Genomic DNA, 26634 nt, shown 5'->3' on the forward strand with positions numbered 1-26634 from the left:
TTACTCACTTATTAAATACTTTGCAAAAGTTTGTCTTTAAAAGCTATTCATTTCACTACATTAATTTTTATTCCCTCTTCAAAAGTCATATATTCAAGTTTCAATATTAAGGGAAAAAAATCCTCGCCATTAAGCAACATCATGGTAGATGAAGAAGAGTCTGAAGTTGTCAACTATCTCATTTTGCTTGGATCCACAATCAACACCCATGGCAGTAGCAGCCAAGTATTCAGAAGATGGACTGCACTGGGAAAACCTGCTGTTAATGACATCTCCAACGTGCTAACGAGCAAGAACGTCAGTTTAAAGGCTAAAGTGTGCCTGATTTAATCCATGACATTTTCAATTCCTTCAAATGCAACTCAAAGTTCGACACCAAATAAGGATGACAGAAGAAAAAGTGATGCCTTTGAATTGTGTTTAAAACATATTGACTAATCAACAGACTGCCAAAAGAACACACACTAATCCTGAGGAAGTACAGCCAACATGCTCCTTAGAGGCAAAGATGGTAGAACTTGGTCTCATATACTTTAGGCACCAGTACCAGTCAGGACCAATTCTTAGAAAGATATCAGGCTGGGAATGGTACAAGATCAGAGAAGGAAGACCCTCAATGAGATGGACTGACACAGGGACTGTAATGGGCTTGTGCATGGGAGATCGTGGAGACGGTGCAGGATAAGCTTCTGATCTATTGTTAGTAGGGTGGCTAATAGGAGTCAACTGGACAGAACATAAGAACACCTGTGTGGCACAGGTAGTTAGTTCATTCATTCAGCTGCTAACAGGAAAGATGAGAGGTTAGAGTGTACCAAGAGACCCATTAGACAGGCTTGCTGGTCTATTTTAAAAAAAAAGCATTGAAAACCTAGGAGACACAGCTCTACACTGATTCATTTGGGGTTGTCAGGAGTTGGAATTATTACGTTTAACACTACTAGCCACAAAGTTGACCGAAATTACTTTTTACATGCACGGTTTTGCTACAGAAACGGTATGCAATGTTTCACTAAAAACACAATGTTGCAAACGTTCATTAAATGAGCCAAAAGTCAGCTTGAACCTTCCTGGTCTCGTAAATGTTTTGTATTACCAAAAACAATACTTTCTGAATAAAATGGTTCAGAGGAAAATATGCAAGAAAGAAAATGCTAGCAACTTTTTAAAACTTCTAACAGATAAAACAGAGATGAACAGAAGGCAAAAAAATAAAACAGAACCACCCAAACACACAGAACCACCCAAACACACATAACAAAATAAAACTCATTAGTTTTGAATTTGGCTTTTATTTAAAATATATTTCACACAAAACTGTCATGAGAGGGGGGAAAAATACAAGAAATGGAATGTATTTCAAATACCTTTTAAGCCACACATAAAATTAACAGGATAGCTCAGACTCAATTTGTGGATAATAGTCTCCAAAATTAAAGTCATTAAACACAAAATTAGGGTGGGGGGAGTCTTCTCACATTTTTCAATGTACCGATATGTTCCTAGGTGCCTCAGTTTTCCTTAACACATAAAAGACCCAAATTTAGTTGCTTTACTTAAAATTATCAGATTCCACTTTGGTAAAAATTACCATATCCTAAAATTTTCAGTTAGAATTATAAAAATATGAGCTCAAATAAGTATGCTGCTCAAAACAGAAACATCTTAAGTGATATTTCTCAATCATCATATAGACATTGCACTAAAATCAGTAATTCCATTACTGATGTTCATTTATATGGAAATTGTGTTCTTACTACAAATAAACTTACTACAAATAAGCTTATAATGTCAAGCTAATTACAATCACACTCCAAAATATAAAGGCAAAGACAGAATAAAGAATAGTTTAATATTATACCTACATTTTCCACCGTGAAAGAAATAAAAGTTGAAAAAGAAATAGGCTCTAAAAATATTGATACTTTGAAATTTCATAATTTACCTTAAGTAGTTAATGTATATTAAAGTTAACACTGCTAAATCCCTTCCAAATAATTTAGAAAAAATGATTTGTTTGTATAGGAAGTATGTGCATTGTCCTGTCTATAAAGCTCAATTACATTTTCAGTCCTTGGAAATAATCTACCTTCAGTAGAAACATTCAAGACAATATACAAAAAAATAGATCTTGTACGTATAACTTACAATGCACAGAAAAATATCTACAAAAATGGATATATTTATCCATTTAGTTTTCTAATAAATTAGTGAGGAAGTTTAGCCCATTCCATATTTCTTCCGAAATAAAAACTAAATAGTTAAGAATGGTGTACTTCTCTCTCTATTAGCCTGACATTTATTTTAAAAATATTTGCCTGATTATATATGTAGGTTAAGTCAGCATCTTATTTTTATATCACAGTTTACATGGCATTTCTTAATTTAGCAACAGAAAGGCACAATTAGCAAGCAATAAAATTCAGTACCTGAATTATTAAAATGATATCCAGAATAGCTGCAAATAAAGTACATTCAACACAGTATACAGAAGTGGAAAAAAAATTAAAGAATCTAAAATCGAAGTTTTCTGAAGATTTGGTCCATTAAAAATTCCTCCCATGTTCAATATCATGGGCAACATGGAAAGTGATGGCAGTGTGAAAAGAGGCAGTAAATTAATATGTGGAGCATATATGCTTTCTGGTCTAGTAATTTATGCAATTCAATTAGGAAACGGCTCCCATATAAATAAATGCTTAATATTATCTATTAATAATAACATACCTGTAGTAAGTCCAAATACACAGGCACAACTTTTTGCATATTATTAATTTTATTAACAGACCCTAACAGGTTTTTAAAAAACTTACATTTATTTTTTTATATATAAAATATATTAGATATATAATGCATATTATGTACCTTAATATATATTATATATAACTTGAACCCATAACAGCACAAAAGCTCTCCAAACATTACATGAACATTCTAAATGGACACTTATTTTTTCAAAAGTGAAATAGTTCCGCTCACCTAAAACAATATCTGGATGTGCAATGATAAAATGCACAGCTCTCATGAATTTACTTAAACAGTTATTTAAGTTAAATTCCTGCAAAAGCCTAACTCTGATCTGGCTTTTTCCTAGAATATTTTCAGATATCATTAACTGATATCCTTTTTTCTTATCATAAACAGCATTTCTTAATCAAGAGATACCAATAAAGAAAAATATGTAAGGAACCAAACATGTGATCGAGAAGCCAACCATTCCATAGGTAATATACCGATACGGAAGTTCAACTTCCATGTGCTGCCTTGCTTTGCGAATATCATCACATGGTATACTGAAGATTTTACAGGCTAAGGGAATGGTGATCTTTTTCATTGCATGTCTGACTAACAGTGTAAATGCCATCCCTATGAGGAACCGCAACATGGCTTTTCCAAGTAGAGTTATAGTAATGGGAGGTATAGTTAAAGGCAATGAATCTAAAGGAGGATCTACTAATAGACCCATTCTGTAAGTAACATGAGACCCACACGCAATGCCAGCACCACTGCCTAGAATCTCAGCCGTGTCTCCTCGAGATGTACTCCAGGTGTCAAGAGTGAAGGAAAAAATTCCCAGGGCTAAATGCAGCCCAATAGTGATAAATGGAGCATATTTATGAGTTTGGTTGAAGTTGTCTAACAGGTCCACAAATGGATAGAAGACAGCGAAGATTAAAATGGTATATAGGAATCCAGCAATGACATCCTGAGAAAAGAGAAAAGTATAGTTACTTACAGTAATAACATTTTTGACATTTAAAAAAAAATTGCATTTTTTTAACACTGTTCAAATACAGAATGGAGTTATTTTTTTTTTATTAATTTCAGTTAACATTTACAGAGATTTTGGATTTCCATTCATTCATTGTTGCAGGAATGGAGTTACTTTTTAAGGTAGCTGTCAAATTCTCAAAGATAAGTTTTCTAATAAGACTATATAACAAGTGAAATTATAGTAAAAAAATATATCAATGTTTTCATAGTTCTATGCTTTCATCTCAACAATGAATAAGGAAGACCAAAGAAGATTTGAGGTCTTGGAATTGTGATACTAGTGAAGGGTACCGAATACATCACGGACTGTCAAAAGAACAAACAAATCTGTCTTGGAGGAAATGCACCCAGGGTGCTCCATACAAGGCAAGAAGGGTGAAACTTGGCTCTCACATAATTTGTGCAGGTTGTCAGGAGACAAAAGTCTTTGAAAAAGAGTATTATGCTTGGAAAAATGGAGGGTCTGGGAAGGAGTGGAAGATCCTCAATGAGAAGCAGTGACACAGTTACTGTAACAATGGCCTGTCCATCACAGAGATTGTGCAGATGGTACAAAAATAAAGCAAGGTTTCAAGATCTATTCTTCTTAGGGCTGCTATGAGTCACAGTCAAATCAACGACGCTTAACAACAACTACCCTGTCATAAATTAACCACATACATAACAGAGACATATCTATATTAAATACTTGGTAATAAAAGTAATACACTATACTTAAATTATATACTTTTGATTTCTGGGGAGAAGAGTACAATATACATTTTATTTTACTTGGATCCACAAACAACACTCATGGCAGCAGAAGATAAGAAATTTTAAAAAGTACTGCATAAAGCCATTATTGTAGAATGAGTATGGGGATCCAAGGGAAGAGAGGGTGGAAGTAGTCATACTATTTCAGACTGTTTTTTATGGATCTTACTTAAATAAGAATAATGAAGAAAGAAGATCGAAGAAGAACTGATGATTCTGAATTGTGGTACTAAAGAATATGTAATAGCCCATGGATTTTTTTTTTTTTTTAAATCTGTCTTGTAGCACATGCAATCAAGGAGCTTTTTAAAAAAAATTTATTATCTTCTGTGTGTGTGCCATCAAATCGGATCTGACTGGTACAGGAGGAGATTGCCCCGCCTTCTCCAGCAGAGCATCTGGTGGATTTGAACTGCATACCTCTGGGATTGCAGTGCAGCTTCTTGCCACTAGGCCACCAGAGTCCCCTTGGCAATCAAGGTGCTTTTAAAAGGCAAAGATGGTGATACTCGGTTGCATATCCTGTGGGCATGCTGTCAGGAGGTACCAGTCCTTAGAAAATGACATCATGCTGGGAAAAGTAGAGGGTCAGTGAGAAAAAGGGAGGTGGACTGACATGCTGACTGCTAGAGTTGCTATGAGTTGGAGTCGACTCAATGATAACAAGAAAAGGATTTTTTCAAAGAAACAATCTTCATTTTCATGTATTTCAGTATATAATTATCTCCATCTTCAAAGAGGATACAAAGTTTGAACAAAAACTGGATAGCTTTCGGTACTCATTCATTCCTCAAATATTTACTGCGTATCCATGTATATGCTGTACGTACTTGGCACTCATTTAAGAGCGAAGCATATACTTTTTGTCATTATGTGCTATCGAGTCGGGAATGACTCATGGCTAACTCCAGCACATTTTGAGAGGCAGTAAAATGCATGGAAGGAGACTACCCATCTTTCTCCCCCAGAGCAGCTGGTAGATTTGAGGCATGTGTCTTTGGGTTTGTAGCACAGCTCCTTACCACTGGGCCAAGAGCAGCATCATGATACATGGAGAAGTGATAGAAACTGTCAATGATTTCATCTTGCTTGAATCCACAATCAGCACCCTTGGCACCAGCAGGCAAGAAATCAAAAGACATATTGCACTGAGTAGTCTGTCTGGTACATCTCCAAAGTGCTGAAGAGTAATGATGTCAGTTTGAAGACTAAGATGCACCTGATCCAAACCATGTCTTTTCATTTACTTGCTATGGAGCTGTAAGTCTGAAAATGAATAAGGATAATGGAAGAAAAACCAATGCCTTTGAATTGTGGTTTTGAAAGAGTGCTGAGTATCTCATGGATTGCTAAAAGGATAAACACATATGTCTTGGTAAAAGTGTAGCCTGGGTGCTCCTTGGAGGCAAGAGTAGTGAAATTTTGCCCCACATACTTTGAGTACCATACTAGGAGGGCCCAGTCCTTGGAAAAGGTTAACATGCTTGGAAAGATGGATTAGCAAAGGAGGGAAGATCCTCAATGAGATGAACTGACACAGTGACTGTAAAGGTGGGCTCAAGTATGTTAGAGAAGACGAAGAAGACACAGGATAGGGCAGGGTTCAGATGTGTTGTTTATAGGGTTAGTATGAATCATGGTCGACTTGATGGCACTTAGGAACAAGAAGTATATACTGCTAAATAGGGAGACAGGAGTCTACTGTCATAGAGCTTATATTTTAGTAGGGGATGGCAGAAAATAGATAAGGTACTGTATTATAATTTCAGATAGTTTTATTATGAACAAAATACCAGTACGGGGGGCGGGGGGGGGGACCAAAACAAAAACCACTAACAAACAAAAAAACCAAAACCTCAAAAGAAAACAAAAAGTCCACTACTGGTGAGTGGATTCTAACTCAGAGGATCATGTCTCCAAGGCTGTCAACCTTTACACCTATCTAAGCATGACATCCCTCTCCAAGGAAAAGACTTTCCTAACAACACGTCCAAAGTGTGTGAGTCAAACCTTTGTCATTTTTGCCTCCAAGGATCACTCTGGCTGTATTTTCTCCAAGACATAGCTGTTTGTTCTTTTGGCAGTCTACAACATACCCTTCTTCAACACCATAGCTCAAAGGTATCAATTCTTCTCTCATCCTTATTTATTATCTAGCTCTCAGATGCACAGAAAGTACTTAAAAAGATCTTGGCCTGAATCAGGACATGGCATGCTCGGAAAGGTGGAGGGTTGGTGAAAGAGAACAAGACCTCAACCACATACTGCTGCCGTGGGCTTTGTGGGTATCAGATTGTGAAGACCTCACAGGATAAGGCAGGTTTCAGATCTGTTGTTCAAAAGGTCCCTGTCAGTCATACTTGATCTGATGGCACCTGACAACAACAACTTCTTCTTTCTGCCATGGATTTATTGACAGATTCAAAATCACCAACCATTACGTTATCAGCCCAACACTTAATGTACTACTCCACCAGGGCCAGTGCTCCTAAGAAAAGCACAAAAACTCCATAATAACCAAGGCAGAAACAAAAATAAAAGCAACAAAATCCCACTGCCATCACCTCAACAGCCATCCATTGGGTTTCAGAGGCTGTACATTCTCCTACTTAGGCACCGGAGGGTTTGGACTGCCAGAGACTCACAGCTTCCTAGTTAACAGAGCAACACACTATGGACTACAGCACTGGAGTTCCTTTTAAAAAAATGACATAGAATTAAACTCTTTAGAGTGACTATGAAAGCCCATGTGAGGAGGTGACATGTGAGCTCAGACTTGATTCCAAAAAGGAGTCAACCCTCTTTTGGGATCTAATGGGACAGTGTTCCAGGGAGAAAGAATGCAAAGTGCCAACATGTTGAGACAGAACGAACTTGTTGAATTCAATAAACTGAAGTAAGTCTACTGGGGCTGAAATGGTACACAAAGGAGAGTGACACGATAACAGGTTACCAAGATAGAAAGGGGTCAAGTCACTAAGGGCCCTTACAGGGTAGGTACAGAGTTCTGATTGTATTTTTAAAACTACAGCCACTGAGGGGAAAATGATAGTCACTGCACTTCAAACATGATCTGACTGATACTTGTAAATAATCAGCTCATGTAGAAAATAGACTATATAGGAGCAAAGAGTCCAAGGCAGGAGACCACAAAAAACACTTGCAAGTGGCTGTTGCAGTGGTCTGTTCCAGACATGGTCCATCCATCATATCTAGGTGGAAAATAGTACACAGATGGATTTGATAAAATATTTTAACACTAAAGTTGAGAACTTTAACTAGGTGATGAATTTAATATGGGGATAGCAAAGGAAGGAATTAAAAAAAAAGACTCCTACTTTTAGGTAAAGAGCAATTCAGTTGTCAGTAGGTGCCAGTGAGTAGATTCCAACACATATAACCTTTCCCAAGCCTGTGTCAGCCTCACAATCTCTTCTGTGTTCAAGCCCATTGGTGTAGTCACTGTATCAGTCTATACCCTTGAGGGTCTTCCTCTTCTTTGCTGACCATTTATTATTCCAAGCATGATACCCTTCTCCAGATACTGGCCCCTCCTGATAACATGCACAAAGTATGTTATTTTCGCTTCTCAAGAGCATTCTGGAGGCACTTCTTCCAAAACAGATAAAAATAATAAGCTAACATATTGCTTCTATGTTGTAACAATAACAGCAAGGCATGTGACAAATATTTAATGTTAATTATCATTCAGAACAAATTATTAAAGCCATTAGTGTTAATGAAGATATCAGCTTAGCTAATATATCAACTTAAGATCATCAAAATAATATTTAATAGACTATTATCTCTGCTGACGTCTTAATTGAGCTTTGTTGGTGTAGTTAACAGGGAGTTGTGCTGCTACTCCAAAGGACTCTCAGGGGGTCTGTATCCAGCAGCAGCTCCACTGGAGAAAGACGGACCATTTTCTCCCATGTGATTGGCAGTAGCCACAGAAACCCAAGGGAGGATCAGATATGAGTCAGTTCCTCTGCAACAGCAATGAGTGAGTGAGTGGTATCTCCATGAACACGAAGAGGAGAGCCCTAAGAGATATGTAATACCTACGCACCAGCTAGCAACTTTTGTGGAAGGATCTGCCTTTAATTCTGTGCTGATTTCTCAATAAATAGATGATACAAATTATGCTTAATAGTTCAAAATGCAGGTAACAGCATAAACTTTAAAATACAGAAAATGCCCCAAGATATCAAAATATATTACATATGTTGTTGCTGTTAGGTGTTGAGTCGAGAATGACTCATAGGCACTCTATGAACAACCAATCTCAACAATGTCCTATCCTGTGCCATTCTCACAATCTCTTAATCTCCAACACACTGCTGTGCTCAATGCTGTGGTCACTGTGTCAATCCTCCCGGTGGAGAGTCTTCTTCTCTTCTGCCTCCCCTCCACCTTCCTAAGCCTGATGTTCTTCTGCAAGGAATAACTTCTCCTAGCAACATGCCCAAAGTATGTGAGATGAAACTTCATCATCTTTGCCTTCAAGGAATACTCTGGCTACACCACTTCCAAGACATATCTGTTTTTTCTTTTGACAGTCTATAGGATCTTCAGTACTCTTCTCCAACACCATAACTCAAAGCCATCACTTCGTTTTCTGACATCCTTTTTCACTGTCCACCTCTTAGATGAAGAGCAAGTAAGTGAATGAAAAGACTATGGCCTACTCCTCAATCATTTAGAGAAGTCCCTGACTGCAGACTTTCTCAGTACAATATGTCTTCTGATCTCCCAACTGTTGGTATCAAGTGTACTAATGGCGGATCCAAATAAGATGGAAGTCACTAATTGTCTCAATCTTTTCTCCATCTGTTAAAATTTTGCCAATAGGTGTAATGGCGAGGATTTTTATATCCTTGATGTTGAGATGTTATCAATATTGTAATCCATATATTACACATACAATGCAAAAAAAATGGATTTGTCATGGTTATAATTTGAAATATGACATTTTCAAATTGCAGAGAAAAAGAAAATTATTGGTTTGGAATAACTGGGATTACAGCCCAGAATTATAACTTTTAATGCTAATAAGTTGTCTCTAATTTAATGTTTAATGAAAAGAGAAAACTTGCAATATTATTACTGAAATTCAGTAGTTTATCTGAATAACATTGATGAGGCATTCTATGGGACAAGATGGTTTCTGAATACTTAAAGAGTTATCAGATTAATAATTTTAAAATAATTTATCAGTATGGTTTTATTTCAATTAATCTAAGAACTGATGTTATTTATGACATAACAAACTGAACTCAGCCTGGTTATTTGACCAATCTATTAATGTTTAATTTTTTAAAAGAAAATAATTTTTCAAATTATATATTCAATGTAATTAGATTCTTGTTTTTCCTTGTATGCTCCAACTTGAACACAATGAATTGCTGTTAAGATGTCATTAAAAAAAAACCAAAAAAAGTTATATATCTGAGTGATAAATGAATTCCTTGTATTTGGAGGAAATGATAGTGAGATAATGTTATCGTTGTTGTGGTTAGGTGCCATGAGTAGGACCCATAGCGACCCTATGAACAACAGATCTGAACCCTGTTCTATCCTGTGCCATTCTCACATTTCCTGACATACTTGAGCCCATTGCAGCAGTCATAGTGTCAATTCACCTGGTAGAGGGTTTTGTTCTCCTTCATCGACCAACCCTCCACCTTTCTGAGTAGCATGTTCCTATTCAAAGAATAGCTCCTTCCAGCAGCATGCCTTAAGTATGCACTTTAAAGAGCACTCTGGCTGCACCATCTCCAAGACATATCTGTTTGTTCTTTTGGCTGTCCATGGGATGTTCAGGGCTCTTCTCCAACACCATAGCTCCAAGGCATCAATTCTGCCATCCTAATTCACTGTCCAGCTCTCAGATGCACAGCAAGTGATTGGAAAGACTAACGTCTGAATCAGATTGCACCTTAGTCCTCAAACTGACATCATTACTCCTCAGTAATTTTATACTTCTTATTGCTGTGTACCACTGAGTCAGAACTTCTGGCAGGTTTTCAGATCCTTATGTTGTTGTTATGTGCCGTCGAGTCGCTTGTGACTCATAGCGACCCTATGTACAACAGCCCTAAACTCTGCTCTGTCCTGTGCCAATCACACTTGTCTCTGACACTCCCATCCCGATTATCCCAGTCACTGAATCAATCCACCTCATAGAGGGCCTTCCCCTCCTGCGCCATCTCTCCACCCTCCCAGATCCTTATAGTCATGATAATTACACCAGGAAAAATAAGAATCTGATGACATTAAAAAAAAAAAATCTCAAAAATTTTATTTTCTTTTTTAAAAGGTAAGTGTTGATATTGTGTACTACTGAGTCAGAGTGACTCACAGCTGACCCTCCAGCATGTTTTCAGAGGCAATAAATTGCACTGGAATTCACTACCTATCTTTCTCCAGTGGAGCAGCTGGCAAATCTGAATCAAGTGCCTCTGGGTTGATAGTGTAATTCCTTATCAAAAGGCCACCAGAACAGACTGGTTAAACTGTTAACTTCCCAATAAATTCCATAATCCTTGAGTATTGTCTGTGAGTCCTGTGTAGCCACTAAAAAGGATCAGCAGACCTGGTAGGAGAGCAATGAGAGTCCTAGGAAGAGCTGCTGGTATTAGAATTATCAGGAGGAGATGCTGGGTGCATGGGGCCATGTCTGACCTCACAGGAATTGATTTTGTACAAGGAATGTTCTGGCTGGAGACACTTCCCCCTTGAGTTAGTGGAGGGCTGATGTGATCTCACACCCACCATTCTCACTTTTTTAACAGTACTATGCAAGAATTATCCTCTAGATTTTTGGAAAGAAGCCTCACTTAGCTGGTTTTCAAAAAAGAAAAATGAGGAAGGTAAAGCAGATTTGAAAACATGTGTAATGAGTTGTGAAAGATAAATGGGAAACTTAACTAGACAAAGAGGAAGGAGCAATCCAAGCAAAAGTTGCGTTATTCCTAAATGCCCAGAAGTAAAACAAGAACACAAAAACCCACCAAAACAAAACCCAAACACAAACCACCTCTTGTATTTGAAGAATCATAAATTAATATGGCATATTTGTTAATCTGGGAAAGTCTACTTCACCAGGAGACAGACTACTGGATGGAATCCGGTCAAAATAAAAATAGAGCTCTGACTGTGAAGCTACTAAATAATCTGGTCTAGAGACGATGCAACCCAGAACGAAGGAAATGTCTAAGGCTTTCAGAGGAAGGGGGATTGCAGTAAATAGTACAGCATACCTGTGCTACTGTTTTTCAAACAGAGTAATGCCCCCAAAATAAAATATATTATTATTGTTGTTGTTGTATAAGTCACGTTGGAACTGGCCTATATAGCTGACCCTTCAGTGGCTTTTCAGAGGCAGGAAATGACCTTGGAGAAGATTGCCCATCTTTCTCCTGTGGAGTATGGAGTAGATGGTGGGTTTGAACCATGTGTCTTCAGGTTGCCAGTGCAATGCCTTACCACACTAAGCCAGGAGAGCTCCCCATAGTATATAATGTTTTTGTTATTAGGTAATTCTGAGTTGAATATGACTCATAGCAACCCTCTGAACAACAGATCTGAATGCTGTCCTGTCCTGTGACATCCTCGTCATCTGCAACACACTTAGGCCCACACTGTGATAACTGTGTCAGTCCACCTCGTTGAGGAATAACAGAAGTCCTAACTACTATTAGAGAAAAAACCTACAGTTCAAAACGGAATTATGAACAGGACCAGGATGGCTTAACTTCACTTTGTTTCTAGCAACTGGGTCTTCTTCCTACTTAGAGCTAGCCTTGTTTCTCTTCTTTCCATTTTTTGTTGGCTTTGACTCAATGGCAGGAGAGGAAAAGAGGGAATTGTGTAGGAAAAGAAAACCGACACTAAGTAGCCTAAGTATAATAGATAGCTAATTGTGATGCTGATAACTATTTCTAAAAAAGACAAGATTACTATTTTAAATACAATATTCATTTTTTCGATAAATAAAAATAAAAGACTTATAGTAGTTACATTTTTCCCCCATTTAGGTTCCACACAAGTTTGCAAATGAAGAAAAACTAGAAAAGTATTCATGTCAGAAAAAAAAAAAATTAAAGCATTATGGGTACGTTTTTCTTACCAGAATGGAATGCATTCCCAGGTAAATTCTACTTAGAGACACTAGAAAACACCAGCAGGGGACAAGAATCAGTCCATACACAAGAGGATACTAAAGGGGGAAAAAAAAAAGATTAAAAATTAATTAAACATAAGCACACAAACAAAAACCAAGTCACCACACTATTAAATTCTATAACAACTAGGACCACCGTGTTTCTACTCATTGAATCTCAGCATCTAAGTTCGAACGCAGGGGCCCTGGTGGCACACTAGGTTAAGAGTTGTCTGCTAACTGCAAAGCTGGCACTTTGAATCCATCGGCCACTCCATGAGAACTGTTAAGATGTACAACTCTAGGTAGCTGATGGGGGTTGTCATGATTTGGGATTGACTTGATGGCAGTGGTTTTGTTTGGTTTGTTTACATAAATAAGTGAATGAAAGACAAAGACTAAGCAATTTTGTATTTCTGCTCTCTTCATTATGGAAATATTTTTGCTTTTACAGTAAAGATTCAATCACACACCAGAAGAACACAGCTATACAGGAGATGAACAAGTATTATAAATCCAAAGTGAAGGAATCCCTAACCAGTGCCCAAATCCAGTCCTTTACATTTCCTGACTGCCTGGGGTAGAGGACTTAATCAGCTTGCTTGCTTGCTTGCTTCCACCTCTCTCACAGTAAGCTGCACTTTCTGTGGACATTTCTCCAACACATATATAACATTCAATCTGTAATTTGGCTTTTACTTCTGTCCCTCCACTAAGTTATCAAACATTAACAACACTGAGAATATTTAGTCAACTGTCGAGATCACAAATTTAAAAAAAAAAAAGGGAGGAGGGGGAATCTCCACGAAGTACAGACAATACCTGATGTCAATAGCACTAGTCTAAGCGCTGAATTTGAAGTTCCTCAGATTAGAGCAAATCAGGGAAAGTATGGATCAGTATGTTAGTGAATTTGTAAAAGAAGAAGGAACATTTAAGCGTGTTTATACCTAACGACTTCAGATTCTCAATGAAATTGGAGGCAATGGGTTGAAGAAGTAGGGTTGTGAGAAGAGTACAGAGGATTTAGTACTCAGTTGTTGTGAGTGGATTGCTCTTTTATGTTTAAGATATAATTTATATCATGTATTCTCTGTGATATTTAACCACTTCTTAAAACTCAAAATATTTTTTATTCCAATAGCATCACTCTCAAGAATAACATTAACTTTTTTCATTTTAAATTTTTATTTTATTATTTTCTCTGTGTGTGTACCGTCAAATTGGATCTGACTGGTACAGGAGAAGATTGCCTCTCCTTCTCCGGCAGAGCATCTGGTGGATTTGAACAGCATATCTCTGGAATTGCAGTGCAGCTTCTTGTCACTAGGCCATCATTTTAATGAAAGTTTACAGAGACTGAGGATTTCTATTCAGTCATTGTTGCACTTAATCTCCCTGCCTACCCCTTCCCCCTAGTTCACTCTTCTTTTGAAAAGGAAAAGAAAAATTCTTTCATTGTTACCTAATCCCTCCCCCACCAAGTCCACTCCACTACGCAGCCTTCATTCTGGTCTCCTGCCATGACAAAAATACCTAATCACATATCCCTTTTAAACAGTTTTCTCCCTCATCTGTTTCAATGCAGTATACATTATTGAAGCCATCTTTCTCAGTCTCTCCCCAACCCCAAGGTCAGTCCTGTTTTACAACAGTGGCACCATGCAGTTATTTGTCCTTTTGTGAGCAAGATATTTCACTCAGCATAACGTCCTCCAGGGTTACCTATTTTGTATAATATTGCATGAGTTTCTTGTTTTTCAATGCTGCATAGTATTCCATTGTGTGAATACACTACAGCTTCTCTATCCATTCATTTGTTGATGGGCACCTGGGTTGTTTCCAACTCCTTGCTATTGTGAACAAAGTCACAATAAACATGGGTGTGCATATATCTGCTTGGGTGTCAGTTATGGTTTCTTTGGGGTATATTCCCAGTAGCGGAACTGCTGGGTCAAATGGCATCTCTATTTGGAACTTTTTGGAGAAAGCGCCATACAGCCTTCCATAGTGGTTGCACCATTTTACACTCCCACCAGCAATGAATAAGGGTTCCAGTTTCTCCACAACCTAGCCAGCATTTGACCTTTGCTGTTCTGTTAAATTCTGCTATTCTTACTGGGGTGAGATGATATCTCATAGTTGTTTTGATTTGCATCTCAGAGCTAGGGATTTTTGAATATTTCTTCATGTGTTTGTTTGCCATCTGAATGTTTTCTTTGGTGAATCATTAACATTAATTTTAACATTAGTCTCCTTTGAACCAACTGGTGTTTACTGTTTTGATTTTGGTGTTGTTTTTTTTTTTTATTCTCCCTATGTTTCCCATGTAAGAGCCTAACTTTTTCTTCTTGTTCCTTAGTCATTGATATAAACACAAATTCTGTTCTTGCTAGTAATTGATAACCTCATTCTTTCTCATTTTAAAGCTATTACCTAGGATACTAGGGAGGGAACTCTAGTGCCCTAGTCATAAGGAGTTGTGCTGCCAACCCTAAGGTAGGTAATTCAAATGCACCAGGCACTCTGTGGAAGAAAGACAGGCAATCTCCACCTTTGCTATTCACAACCTCTGAAAATCCACTGGAGGGCCAGCGAGGACTTAGCTCCCACTTGAGTGCATATAACAACAACAAGCTGAAAAGAGCTCTGGTGGAGCTGTGCTACTAACCCAACCTTTCTGGCAGTTCAAATCCATCATCAGCTCAGAGAGAAAATGATGGTCAATCTCCTGTTCAATTCACAGCTTCTAAAAGCCAACAAGAGGCCAGCTGTGAATTGGTTTCAGCTGGACAGCTAGTTTTGAAAGTATGCTACTCATCTGCCTGGGTTTAAAATTCATATATTAAATTCTTGGGCCTCAATATCCCTAATGATGTGAAATCTAATGTAATTAAGCGGAATTCAAAACCTACTATTTAAACTTGTTCTTCCTCTTCTCGTAGTCTTTATCTTATTTTAACAGCATATTCCACATAATTTAAACAATTACAAATCCTATTTATCTATACCTTATTCTTCACATTCAGCCAGGAACTAAGTCCTGCTGACTATAAAGTATTTCCTATCTCTGTCATCTCCTCTCCAACCCTACTTGCATCTCATAATTCCTAGGCTGTATCTAGTTCTATTTAAGGAAAGAAAAGACCAAAATGGATGGTAAAAGAGACTTTGAAACTTAGACTAGAAAGGAAAGAAAACAAAGCAAAGGGAAGAAATGCCGGAGTGAGGTGAACAGAAAATTTCCAACGACAGCTTGAAAACACCAAGTATTACAATAAAATGTGCAAAGAACTGGAGTTAGAAAACCAAAAAGGAAGAATACATTCTGCATTTATCAAGCTGAAAGAACCAAAAACCAAAGTCAAGCCTCAAGTTGAAATATTGAAGGTATTTATAATTCTGAAGATTGTAATATTAGAAATGAAACAAGGAGCATCAAAAGAACATGCGAAGAATACACCAGAGTCGTTGTTCCAAAACCAGTCAGTCAACACTGAACCATTTCACAAAGTAGCATATGACTAAGAACTAATGGTAATAAAGAAGTTCAAGCTGCACTTGAACTTGAAAGCATGGTATAAAACAAGTTCCCAGGAACTAGAGGAATACCAACTGAAGTGTTTCAACAACAACAACAAAAAAAAATGCAAACTTGGATATTTTCACTAGCTGTGCTAAGAAATTTGGAAAACAGCAACCTGGCCAACTGACTGAAAGAAATCTGTATCTGTACCCATTTTTAAAAAAAGAAAACAAAAAGATGATCGTGTTAGATGGTCTGACTCAGTGACTAGGGTAATAGGGGTGGGTGTGCCAGAGATGATGAGGTTGGCACAAGATAGAGTAGGGTTCAGAGCAGCTGTTGTACCTAGGGTTTTTATGTGTCACAAGCGACTAGATGGTATTTAACAATAACAACATAGTGTAGAAATTATTGAACATCCTTAATATCACAAGTAAGCAAAAAAAAAAAACCATTAAAATATGGTTGTAACAGTATATCGACAGAACACTGTCAGAAATGTAAGCTGAATTCAGAAGAGGATATGATACCAGTGTTATCACTACTGTTGTTGGATGGATCTTGGATGAAAGTAGACTATCAGAAAGATGTTTAGTTGTGTTTTACGACAAAAAGTAATTTGACTGTGTGAGTCATGACAAATTATGGGTAATATAGAGAAGAATGGGAATCCCAAGACATTTAATTGTGCTCATGTTAAACCTATACATAGACCAAGAAGGTGCTGTCTGAACAAAGCAAAGGAACACTACATGATTTTAAATCAGAAACAGCATGCTGCTTGGTTGTATCCTTTCTCCATATCAAGTCAACCTGTTCGCTGAATTCATGAAACTGGGCTACATGATGAAAGTGGAATCCTACAGGACTGGAGGAAGACTCCTCCACAACCTACATTATGCAGTTAACACACCTTGTTTGTAGGAACTGAAGACTTGAAGTGCTTACTGAAGAAGACCAAAGACTGTACCCTTCAATACAGATTACATTTTAACATCTAGAAAACAAAAATCTTCATCACTGGGCCAAGAAGCAACACCGTGATCTCTCTCTCTCTGATTGCCATCTAGTCAGAACTGATTCATTGCTGACCCTCCAGCAAGTTTTCAGAGGCTGAATATCACAAGGAAACAGACTGCTCATATTTCTCCTCTGGAGCAGCTGGCGGATTCAAACGACTCACCTCTGGGTTAGCAGCACTACTCCTTATCTACTGGACCACCAGGATACTTATTTACTGGCCCTCCATCATGATAGATGTAGAAAAAACTGAGTTGTTAATGACGTAATATTAGCAAGCAACATCCATGATAGCAGCAGCCTAGATATCCTAAAATTTGCACTGGAAAAATCTGTCAAGAATCTCTTCAAAATGTGAAACAGCATGGATATAAACTTAAAGATATCATGATCTAAGCCATGGTCTTTTCAACTGCTTCCAATGCATCTGAAAGTTGTACAATGAATAAGGAAGATGGAAGAAAAACTGATGCCGTTGAATTGTGGTATTGGGTTTAATAGCCCACGAACTGTCAAGGAACAAACAAACCGGAGGAAATGTTACTAGAGTGTTCCTTAGAGGCAAGGATGGTGAAACTTCATCTCACATACTTTGGGCATGTTTTCCAGAGCATTTTGGAAAATTACATTATGCTAAAAATAATTTGTGTTGCTGTATGTGCCGTCAAGTTGCCTGCGACTCATAGTGACTCTATGTACAACAGCTCTGAAGCCTGTCCTGTTCTGAGCCAGTCTCAGTAACCGATACACCTACCCCATTGCCCTTATTACTATATCAGTCCATCTCATTTGGGTCTTCCTCTCCTGTGCTGTCCCTCCATCTTTCCAAGCATGAGGTCTTTCTCCAAGGATCGGTCCTTCCCAGCCACATGCTCAAAGTATGTGAGATGGAGCTTCAAAATCCTTGCCTCCAGGGAACAACTTAGTTTTATCCTCTCTGGGAGAGATCTGTCTGTTCTCTAGGTAATATAAAAAAATTACAAAGGATGTTAAAATCAAACTTTCATATTCACCAGCACAAGAGACAGATGAGCTATCTCCTCCCATGTGATTTACTACCTTGGAAACCCAGTGGAGCTGAGTCCATGGAGATTTAGACCGTGAGTTTGAGTGTTCTGAGATTTATTCGGGTTGTTTGTTTGGTTTTGTTTTTTAGTTTGGAACACTCCTGAATCTCAGACTTGTATATTCCACTGCCTAATCCTATTTCTTTTGAATGTCTAATAATCCAAGTGACAGAGTGGCACTGGGGTTCTCAGTATTTTTAATTTTTCTTTTCTTGAGATTTTAGTGAAAGTTTGTAGAAAAGATGAGGTTTCATACATTCATTGATACATATTTTCCTCCCTCCTTTCCCCCAGTTAATTCGGTAATGCATGTCATGTTCCAGATTGTTAACTGTCATACACAGAAAGTCTAAGCATCCATTCCTTTTAAATAGTCTTTCCCTTCACCTATTCCAGTGTGGTGTTCATTATCTATCCATTCTTTTCCTGTTCCCTTACCCTCTCCTAATTTTCTAACAGTGGTCTTATATAATATTTGTCCTTTTGTCACAGTCAGCATAATGTCTTCCAGACTTGTCAATGTTGTGTATAGTCTTTCATAAGTTCATTGTTTTTCAGTGCTGTTTATTCCATTGTGTGATTGTTACCACCATTTTTCTATTCATTCATTTGTGCATGGGCACTTGGGCTGTTTCCCTCTCCTTGCTATTGTGATTAATAGTGCAATAAGCATGTATGTGTATACACCTGTTTGTGTCACAGCTCTGGTTTCTATAGGGTATAGGGTTTTCTGAGTACAGTATCTTTGAGGAGGCTGCCAGATTTTTTTTCTCCCATGGAAGGCCTGGTGTGTTAAAATTGCATGTTTTTCAGGCAGTAATCAAGTGTTTAATCAATGTGTGTCATCAGAGATCCTTTCTAGCCCTCTTAATAGACATCAGGGATGTCTTAATAGGATTCTCAAAAGTATCATGGCCAATTCTGAACTAATTATCTCTCTCATCTCCTTACCCCATCAATTACTCCTGAGTTGTTGTCTCCTTAGTACATGAATTTTCCATTATTTCTATACCTGGGCTAAAAATAATCTTTGACTTCCTCTTTCATATCCAATTGATTAGCACTTCCCAGTTTTACTTTCAAATATATTCAGAATATGACTTCTCACAACCTCTGTCATTATCACCAGCTCTAAGCCGGCATCAACTCTCTCCTGCCTTGATTGCTATAAAAACTCAAACTCACTGCCATTGAGTCCATTCTGACCCATAGTGCCCAGGCACATCGTTCCCAAGGCTGTAAATCTTGACGAAAGGAGATGACCATCTTTCTCCCACAGAGTTGTTGTTGTTAGGTGCTGTGGAACCAATGATGACTCAGAGGTAGCCTATTAACAACAGATCAAATCTCATCCTATCCTGCCCCATAATCACAGTCTCCACCACTCTCAAGTCCAGTGTTGCAGTTACTGTGTCAATCCATCTCACTGAAGGTCTTCCTCTCTTCCACTCATCTTCTACCTTTTCCAGCATGAAGTTTTTTGCAAGGACTGGACCCTCCTGACAACATGCCCAAAGTACGTGAGACAAAGTTTCAGCACCTTGTCGCTAAGGAGTATCCTGGTCACACATCCTGCAAGATAAGATTTGTTTGTGGTTTTGACAGTCCATGGGATATTCAATACTTTTTGCCAACACTACAATTTAAGGCACTGATTCTTATTTCGTCTTCTTTATTCCTATGAATAGTAAAAGAATAGCCCACAGAACAGCTGGTGCATTTGAACTGCCAGAGACTCCTGGCCTTTTGGCTGGCAGCACAATACGCTATGGACTAGGTACCAGAGCTCCTTTGGATTATGCCACCAGAGCTCCTTTCTATTCATATAATAGACTCTTACGTTTTCCCCACAGCTTCCAGCCTTGATCTCTACAATCTTTACCTCATCATTGATGTGGAGTTGGAACTGACTCATAGTTGACCCTCCAGTGGATTTTTGAAGGCTGGAAATTGCAGGAGACTGCCCTTTTTTTTCTCCTCAAGGAAAGAAGATTCAAACAACCAGTGTACAAAAAGCAAGGGCCATGTGAGGACAGCCATGCTTGTCCTTTACCAACTTCACAATTGGTGACTGTTCCTATCAAAAGGATCAACAACACAAAACCAATTCCCATGAGATCAGGCATGTCCCCCACACTCCCGAACCTCTTTCTACTCATCACCAATCCTACTGCTTGCTGGGTCCAAAATCCAACACAATAGCTCACAGACCATACAGAACTATGGGAAAGTCAAAACGTTATAGTCCAAATTAGTAGCAGAATACTGTCAGGACAGCTTCCAAAATGGGCATGAAGGAATTTCTCAGCCTTGAGCCTCATGGCTTAAGGGCAGTGTTACCAAGTTCTCAGTCTTGCCAATATTGGCTCATACCCCTGCCTCCCACCCCCAAATTGTCCAATAAACTTGGGCAAAGCCTCTTCCTCCCAACCCCTAGTTATCCAATAAACTTGGCTAAAGGCTCTTGGCTTAGCTCTGGTTCTGTTTGTTGAGGATGGGGTAACAGTTCTATTTCATGTTGGTTCTCTGGTTTGGCCATGGCCACTGCTGCTGGATGTCTAGCTGGTGCCAGAATGTCTGGTCCAGAAGGGTGTCCATTGCATGCCTACTTCCCTTCGCTGGTGAGATACTCTCTGCTACTGGAATCACTCAATTTAATGGCAAGACTGGCCAATTCCCATGTGGATTGTTGAGATAGCCAAACCCTTTGTGGATAGGCTAACACACCCTACTTGTATATTTCCACCTATACACGTGGCAGAGTCAAGTTCCACTGCTACAAAAACCATATTGAAAGATAAACTCCACAACAGAGAAAAGTGCTTCTTTTGGGTTTTCAGTGCAACTTCCTATAAACTACACCACTTCCCCATTTTTTTAGTTCCACAGAGATCATTTTTTAAAATAAATCAAACACCACACCAATGCTCAAATCTTTCAATGATAACTGTCATTTCTTCTTCTTAAATGAAGTTCTGTGGAAGGGGGGATATTTTGATACATGGCTTCAAGTATCATCCAGAGGAAAGTTCAAAGTCCTTTTAACAGCGTCAAATATGCCCCAAAAGATCTGCTTCCTTACATTACTCACCTCCTCTGATTTTCTCTCCTTTATTGTTTGCTTCATCAATGATTGTTGTTTATTGTCATCAAGTCTGAATCGACTCATAGCTGACCTTTCAGTGGGTTTTCAGAGGCTACTAATCACATAGGAGGAGTCTGCCCATCTATGTTCCACAGAGTAGTTAGTGGATCTGAACCACGTGCCTTTGAGTCAGCAGCACAAAGCTTTTACCCACTAAACCAACCAGAGCACCTTCTCTCACCCATGAAGTCTTCCTTAATGACCCTACTTAGAATTCAAATTGACTCCTTATGCAGCCTTTTCTGCTTTATTTTTCTCTACAACTCTTCATCTTGGACCCATACCAAAAATAGAGCCTGTTGTCTCTGACCCAATCCAAAAGTTGGGGACTGGGTTCTGATTCAAGGTGACCCTCTACTAGATTAGCAAATCTATGAAAAGGCAAAAACATTACTGACCTTTAGCTGTTACACGTACTGTTGAGTAAGTTTGCACATGGAATCTTTGGACCCTGGCAAAACAGGTGGCATGCTGTCCTGTTTCCAAACTTTTCCCCTCTTTTGTACAGGCCAGATAAAATCTCCTTTCTTCACTATTTTAACTTTGTGGTAATTTTTTCTGAAGTAAGAAAGCAGTGAGCCAGACTCTAGGATTCTAAAAAACTAAACTCAGAGATAGTTAACTGGCATTTGTTATTATATTTGAGGTCTATTCTTATGCCCTTTCCAACTATGTTTATTATTTACACATGGCTCTTCTAAACAAAGATATGACATCACTTTTTCTTTTTCGTAAGATTAATCAAAGAAGATATTTGCCCTTGTGTCAAAGGGTAAATGACAAAACCATAGGGAGCATTATATAACATACTGCTGTCATGTGCCTTTGAGTAGGAATCAACCTGTATCTTTTCCTCTGTTGGGTTTTCAGAGCCAGTAAATCTTACAAGAGGAGACTGTCCATCTTCTCCCTACAGAGCAGCTGGGGAATGTGAACCATGTTCCTTTGAGCTGGTAGCACAGCTTCTTACTACTAAGTACCAGTGCCCAACATTGTAATACAGAAAATAGAAATTTTGTCATTTTGAGAAATAAGCAAATAAACATGAAGATACAAACACCAAAACCAAGTCAATTTAATAGCTTTAGAAAAAAAAGATTTTAGATGGTAAAAAATTTCTTTTAAAAAAAATCTACGTATTAGCATGCTGAGAATTCTGAAGACTCTAGACTAGGATTATCACTTTTATCATTACATGTTGTTGCTATGTACCATCCAGTCCACCTGCAACTAATAGCAACCCTATGTACATAAGCTCTGAAATCTGCCCTCTCCTGAGCCAATCTCATCATCTCCAAGAGACCCAATCCCATTCCTCCAGTCACCAAGTCAACCCATTTCATCCTGGGTCCTCATCTCCTGTTCTGTCCCTACATCCTTCCAAGCTTGATGTCCCTCTCCAAGGACTGGTCCCTCCTGGCCACATACCCAAAGTATATGAGACAGAGCTTCAAAATCCTTGCCTCCAGGAAGCAGGTAGTTTTCACTCTCTTCAGGACAGACCTATTAGTTCTCCTGGCACTGCATAGTATGTTCAACACTCTTCTCTAGCACCACAACTCAAAGGCATGGATTCTTCCTCTATCATCCTTAGTTACTGTACAGCTCTCAAACGCATAGCAAGTAATTGCGAAGACCATGCCCTGGATCAGGCACACCTTAAGTCTCCAGACTGATTATCATTGCTCTTCAGTATTCTAGAGAGTACTGAACTGGTAAATTACATTGTTGTTGTTTTGTACTGGAGAGTTGGGACCGACCCATAGCTGACCCTCCAGTGGGTTTTCAGAGGCAATTACTCACACAGGAGGAGATTGTCCATCTTTCTCCCACAGAGTAGCTGGCAGCCTTGAACCTCTTGCCTTCCAGATTGTAGCACAGATTCTTGTTCCTATATATAACTGGTAAATTACATTACTACATAAAAATTTTACATCTGGTATGTGCTCTAGTTTTTATTTTATTTTTCTTAAAGAATCCTGAGCTTTAACAGCTGGATTTAGACATTTCGTCCCATAAGAAATTTTTTACCAAATTTCTTGTTGTTGTGTACCATCAGTCAGAACAGACCCATAGCTGACCTCTAGCAAGTTTTCAGAGGCAGTAAATTGTATGGGAGCAGACTGGCCATCATACTCCTGCAGAGTAGCTGATGGATTCAAACTGCATACCTTTGCATCAGCAGGGCAATTCCTTACCACTAAGCCACCGGAGTTGGTCTTATTTAAAAAAGATGTAAGTAAAATTTGCCAGCCCTTCAAATTATTTTCCAGTTAATAGCAATATTCAAAACAGAAAACATGACCTCCTAAACGTTTTTAATTTTATACCACTATCTAATCATTTCATTGCACATTCTACAACAGGGAAACTTATCTAAATATTTCCTTCAGTTGTTCTATCACAGTTTTTATTCTTTCTAAAATGTTTTCCTCAGTTGTTTATTACATAAGCAGAATTCTTTTTTAAACTGGGGCATGTTCCAGTCACAATTCATTAAAGTTAATAAACGTAAATAAAATTATTTGCAATTAAAATAATTATAAAAACTGTCACTCATAGTAATTTTTAATTTTCAAGCTTATAATTGCAAAAGCAGGCACCAGGGGGGAAAAAATTCTACCCTGAATTCTAGCAATAGTGTAAAGAACAGATGTCAAGGATATATATATGCCCTGTTTTCATACACTGCTCTTTCTGAATGCCATCAAATACATTGCAAATCAAAACAACAGCATAGGACAAAGTAGAATTAACCCCTAGGGTTTCCAAAGCTATGATTTTTATGGAGCAGAGCACCAGGTTTTTTCTTCCACAAAGCCACAGGTGAGTTCAAACTGTCACGCTTTCCATTAGTGGCTAAGCATTTTAACCATTGCACCACAAGGGTTTCCATAGATTGCTAAATTAATACAACCTTTTGGAAAACATTATGTCAGTATACAAAACACCTATAAATGTTTATATATATTGACTCAATAGTCCTTTTCCTACAATTCTATATCAGAGATAGAAACATGGACAAAGATTTATATTCAAAGATACTTTTTGTCATTTTTAACATAGAACAATGAGTAAATCAGTATCAGTTTACCATAATGTGCTATAATTAGTATAATGTAAATATATGAATTTTGGGGTTAGCAGTACAATTTGCTATGAACTATACCAACAAAGCTCCCTAAAATATGAGTTTTTAAAACAAGATAAACCTGCATTTTTGGAGACTCAACCTATAAATAGTAGAAATAACTAAAAAAAAGAGAGAGGTGATAAGGATATATATTGTATTAGAAATTCCTATGGTAGAATGAAGTGCAATATAAAAGAGAAACTGGAACTATTAACAGGACCATCTCTTACCTCTGTTTCATTATGTCTATCTGCTTCATTATTCTTTTTTCTACAGCTATGTTATGCATCAGAAAGCTGGACAGTGACTAGGGATGATAAAGAATTGATGCCTTTGAGCTGTGGTGCTGGAGAAGAGTGTTGAATATACCATAGACTGCTAGGAGAACAAACAGGTTCGTCCTGGAGAAGGTGAAATCAGAATGCTCCTTGGAGGCAAGGATTCTGAGTTCATCTGACATACATAGGGCATGTTGCAAGGTAGGACCAGTCCTTGTAGAGGGACATCATGTTTGGAAGGGTGGAAGGACAACACAAGAGAGGAAGACCCTCAATGAGACGGACTGATTCAGTGACCAGGGTAATGAGGATAAATGTGTTAGAGACAATAATGCTGACACAAGATAAAACAGGGTTCAGGGCTGTTGTACATAGAGTTGTTATGAGTTGCAAGCAACTCTACGGCACATAACAACATAGTGTGTAAAGGCTCTGAAACTACTTCCCCCTCCCCCTTTTTTTCTTGTGTATTGTTAAGTCAGATCTGACCGGTACAGGAAAAAATTGCCCCTCCTTTTCTAGGAAAGCATCTGGTGGATTCAAACCATGTGCCTCTGTGATTGCAGTGAGGCTTCTTGCCACTAGGCCATCAGAACTTCCATTCTAGAACTAATTTTTAATTCAACAAACCAAGTCATACTCAGTCCTGATTCTCAATGACTATGTAAAAAGATCATAGAGAGAAAAATAAGGCTGACCTATACAGATGAGGAGTTCTGGAGGCTTAGTGGTAAGGAAATGCTGTGTCAACCCAAAAGCAAGTGGTTCAAATGCACTAGCTGCTCCTCAGGAGAAATATGGGCAGTCTCTTCTCATGTGACTTACTGCCTCTGAAAACCCACTGGAGAGTTGGCTCTGAGTTGGTTCTGACTCAGTGGTATCTAACAGTAACATACAGATGAGAGAGCTTTTAGTGGGTTGTGTGGCAGGCAAGCTTCTCAAAATGTGTGTACTTCTGCTTTTGCGGTATAATGGCTTAGATACATTATCTCTTTGTAGCTCAGTTTCCTCACCTATAAATGGAGAAAATTTCTATAGTGACAGCAATACAGTGTAAAAACTATCCTGCAGAAATATGAAAGTATTATTAACAATGTTTTCTAGGAATTTGTGTGTATAAACAAGTTTAAGTGGCAAAATATTAAGTTTAAGTATTAGTAAATTTCACACACAATATGTTCTAGTTATTTTCAAAAGGAAAGGAATACAGTAAAATAAACCACTTTTAACAATGTTAACTATTTGCCTTTTGCTTCTAGTTTCCTTACACACTATACTCTTTTATGATATTATCTAATGAATATCCTTCTCTTCTGAGACTTTCCTCTGTGAGGCCCCCACCATGGCCCTGGAAACACTTTCAGAGTGGGGGTGACACTGCTCCCTTGGAGCTGTTCCAGTTAGGAATGGATGCTTGGCCCAGGGAGAACAAATCCAAAGGCTTGACTAGGCCAATCCCATTCTTTTCCACTGTAATTTGAAATAAAGTTTCTACTACATGTTTGAACTTGGAAATAATTTAGAACTAGAAGTAAGGAAGCCATGTGTGTGACAGAGTAAAGAGGGAGAGGAGCAGAAATCAGAGATCATTCAACCCCCAAAACAGAAATGGACAGTATTCCCTATCTCTGCTGGTATTCCTGAGCTTGATGCTAATCCCTCAAGACATGTGACACGGCCTTCTTACCCTTGGCTTTCATGGGATACTCTTTTGAGTCCTCCAATAAATAGCCCTTCCTTTTTTTTTTTTTTTGCTTTAGTTAGTTCAAAT

At 38.2% G+C, this 26634-nt stretch overlaps 1 protein-coding gene across 1 annotated transcript in view; it reads right to left on the bottom strand.

Annotated features, from left to right (window-relative positions):
* Positions 1-2253: 2253 nt before the first annotated feature.
* Positions 2254-26634, bottom strand: part of SGPP1 (sphingosine-1-phosphate phosphatase 1) — a 46339-nt gene continuing 21958 nt past the window's right edge. Inside the window, exons 2-3 of the mRNA XM_006891796.1 lie at positions 12662-12751; positions 2254-3706 (exon numbers count right to left, since the gene is read on the bottom strand). Of these exons, the coding sequence (XP_006891858.1) occupies positions 3155-3706; positions 12662-12751 (642 nt within the window). The 3' untranslated portion in view covers positions 2254-3154. The remainder of the gene's footprint in view (positions 3707-12661; positions 12752-26634) is intronic.

Source organism: Elephantulus edwardii, unplaced genomic scaffold, assembly GCF_000299155.1.
Source record: "Elephantulus edwardii isolate Elephantulus edwardi_28Jun2011 unplaced genomic scaffold, EleEdw1.0 scaffold00104, whole genome shotgun sequence".
NCBI classification, from domain to species: Eukaryota; Metazoa; Chordata; class Mammalia; order Macroscelidea; family Macroscelididae; genus Elephantulus; species Elephantulus edwardii.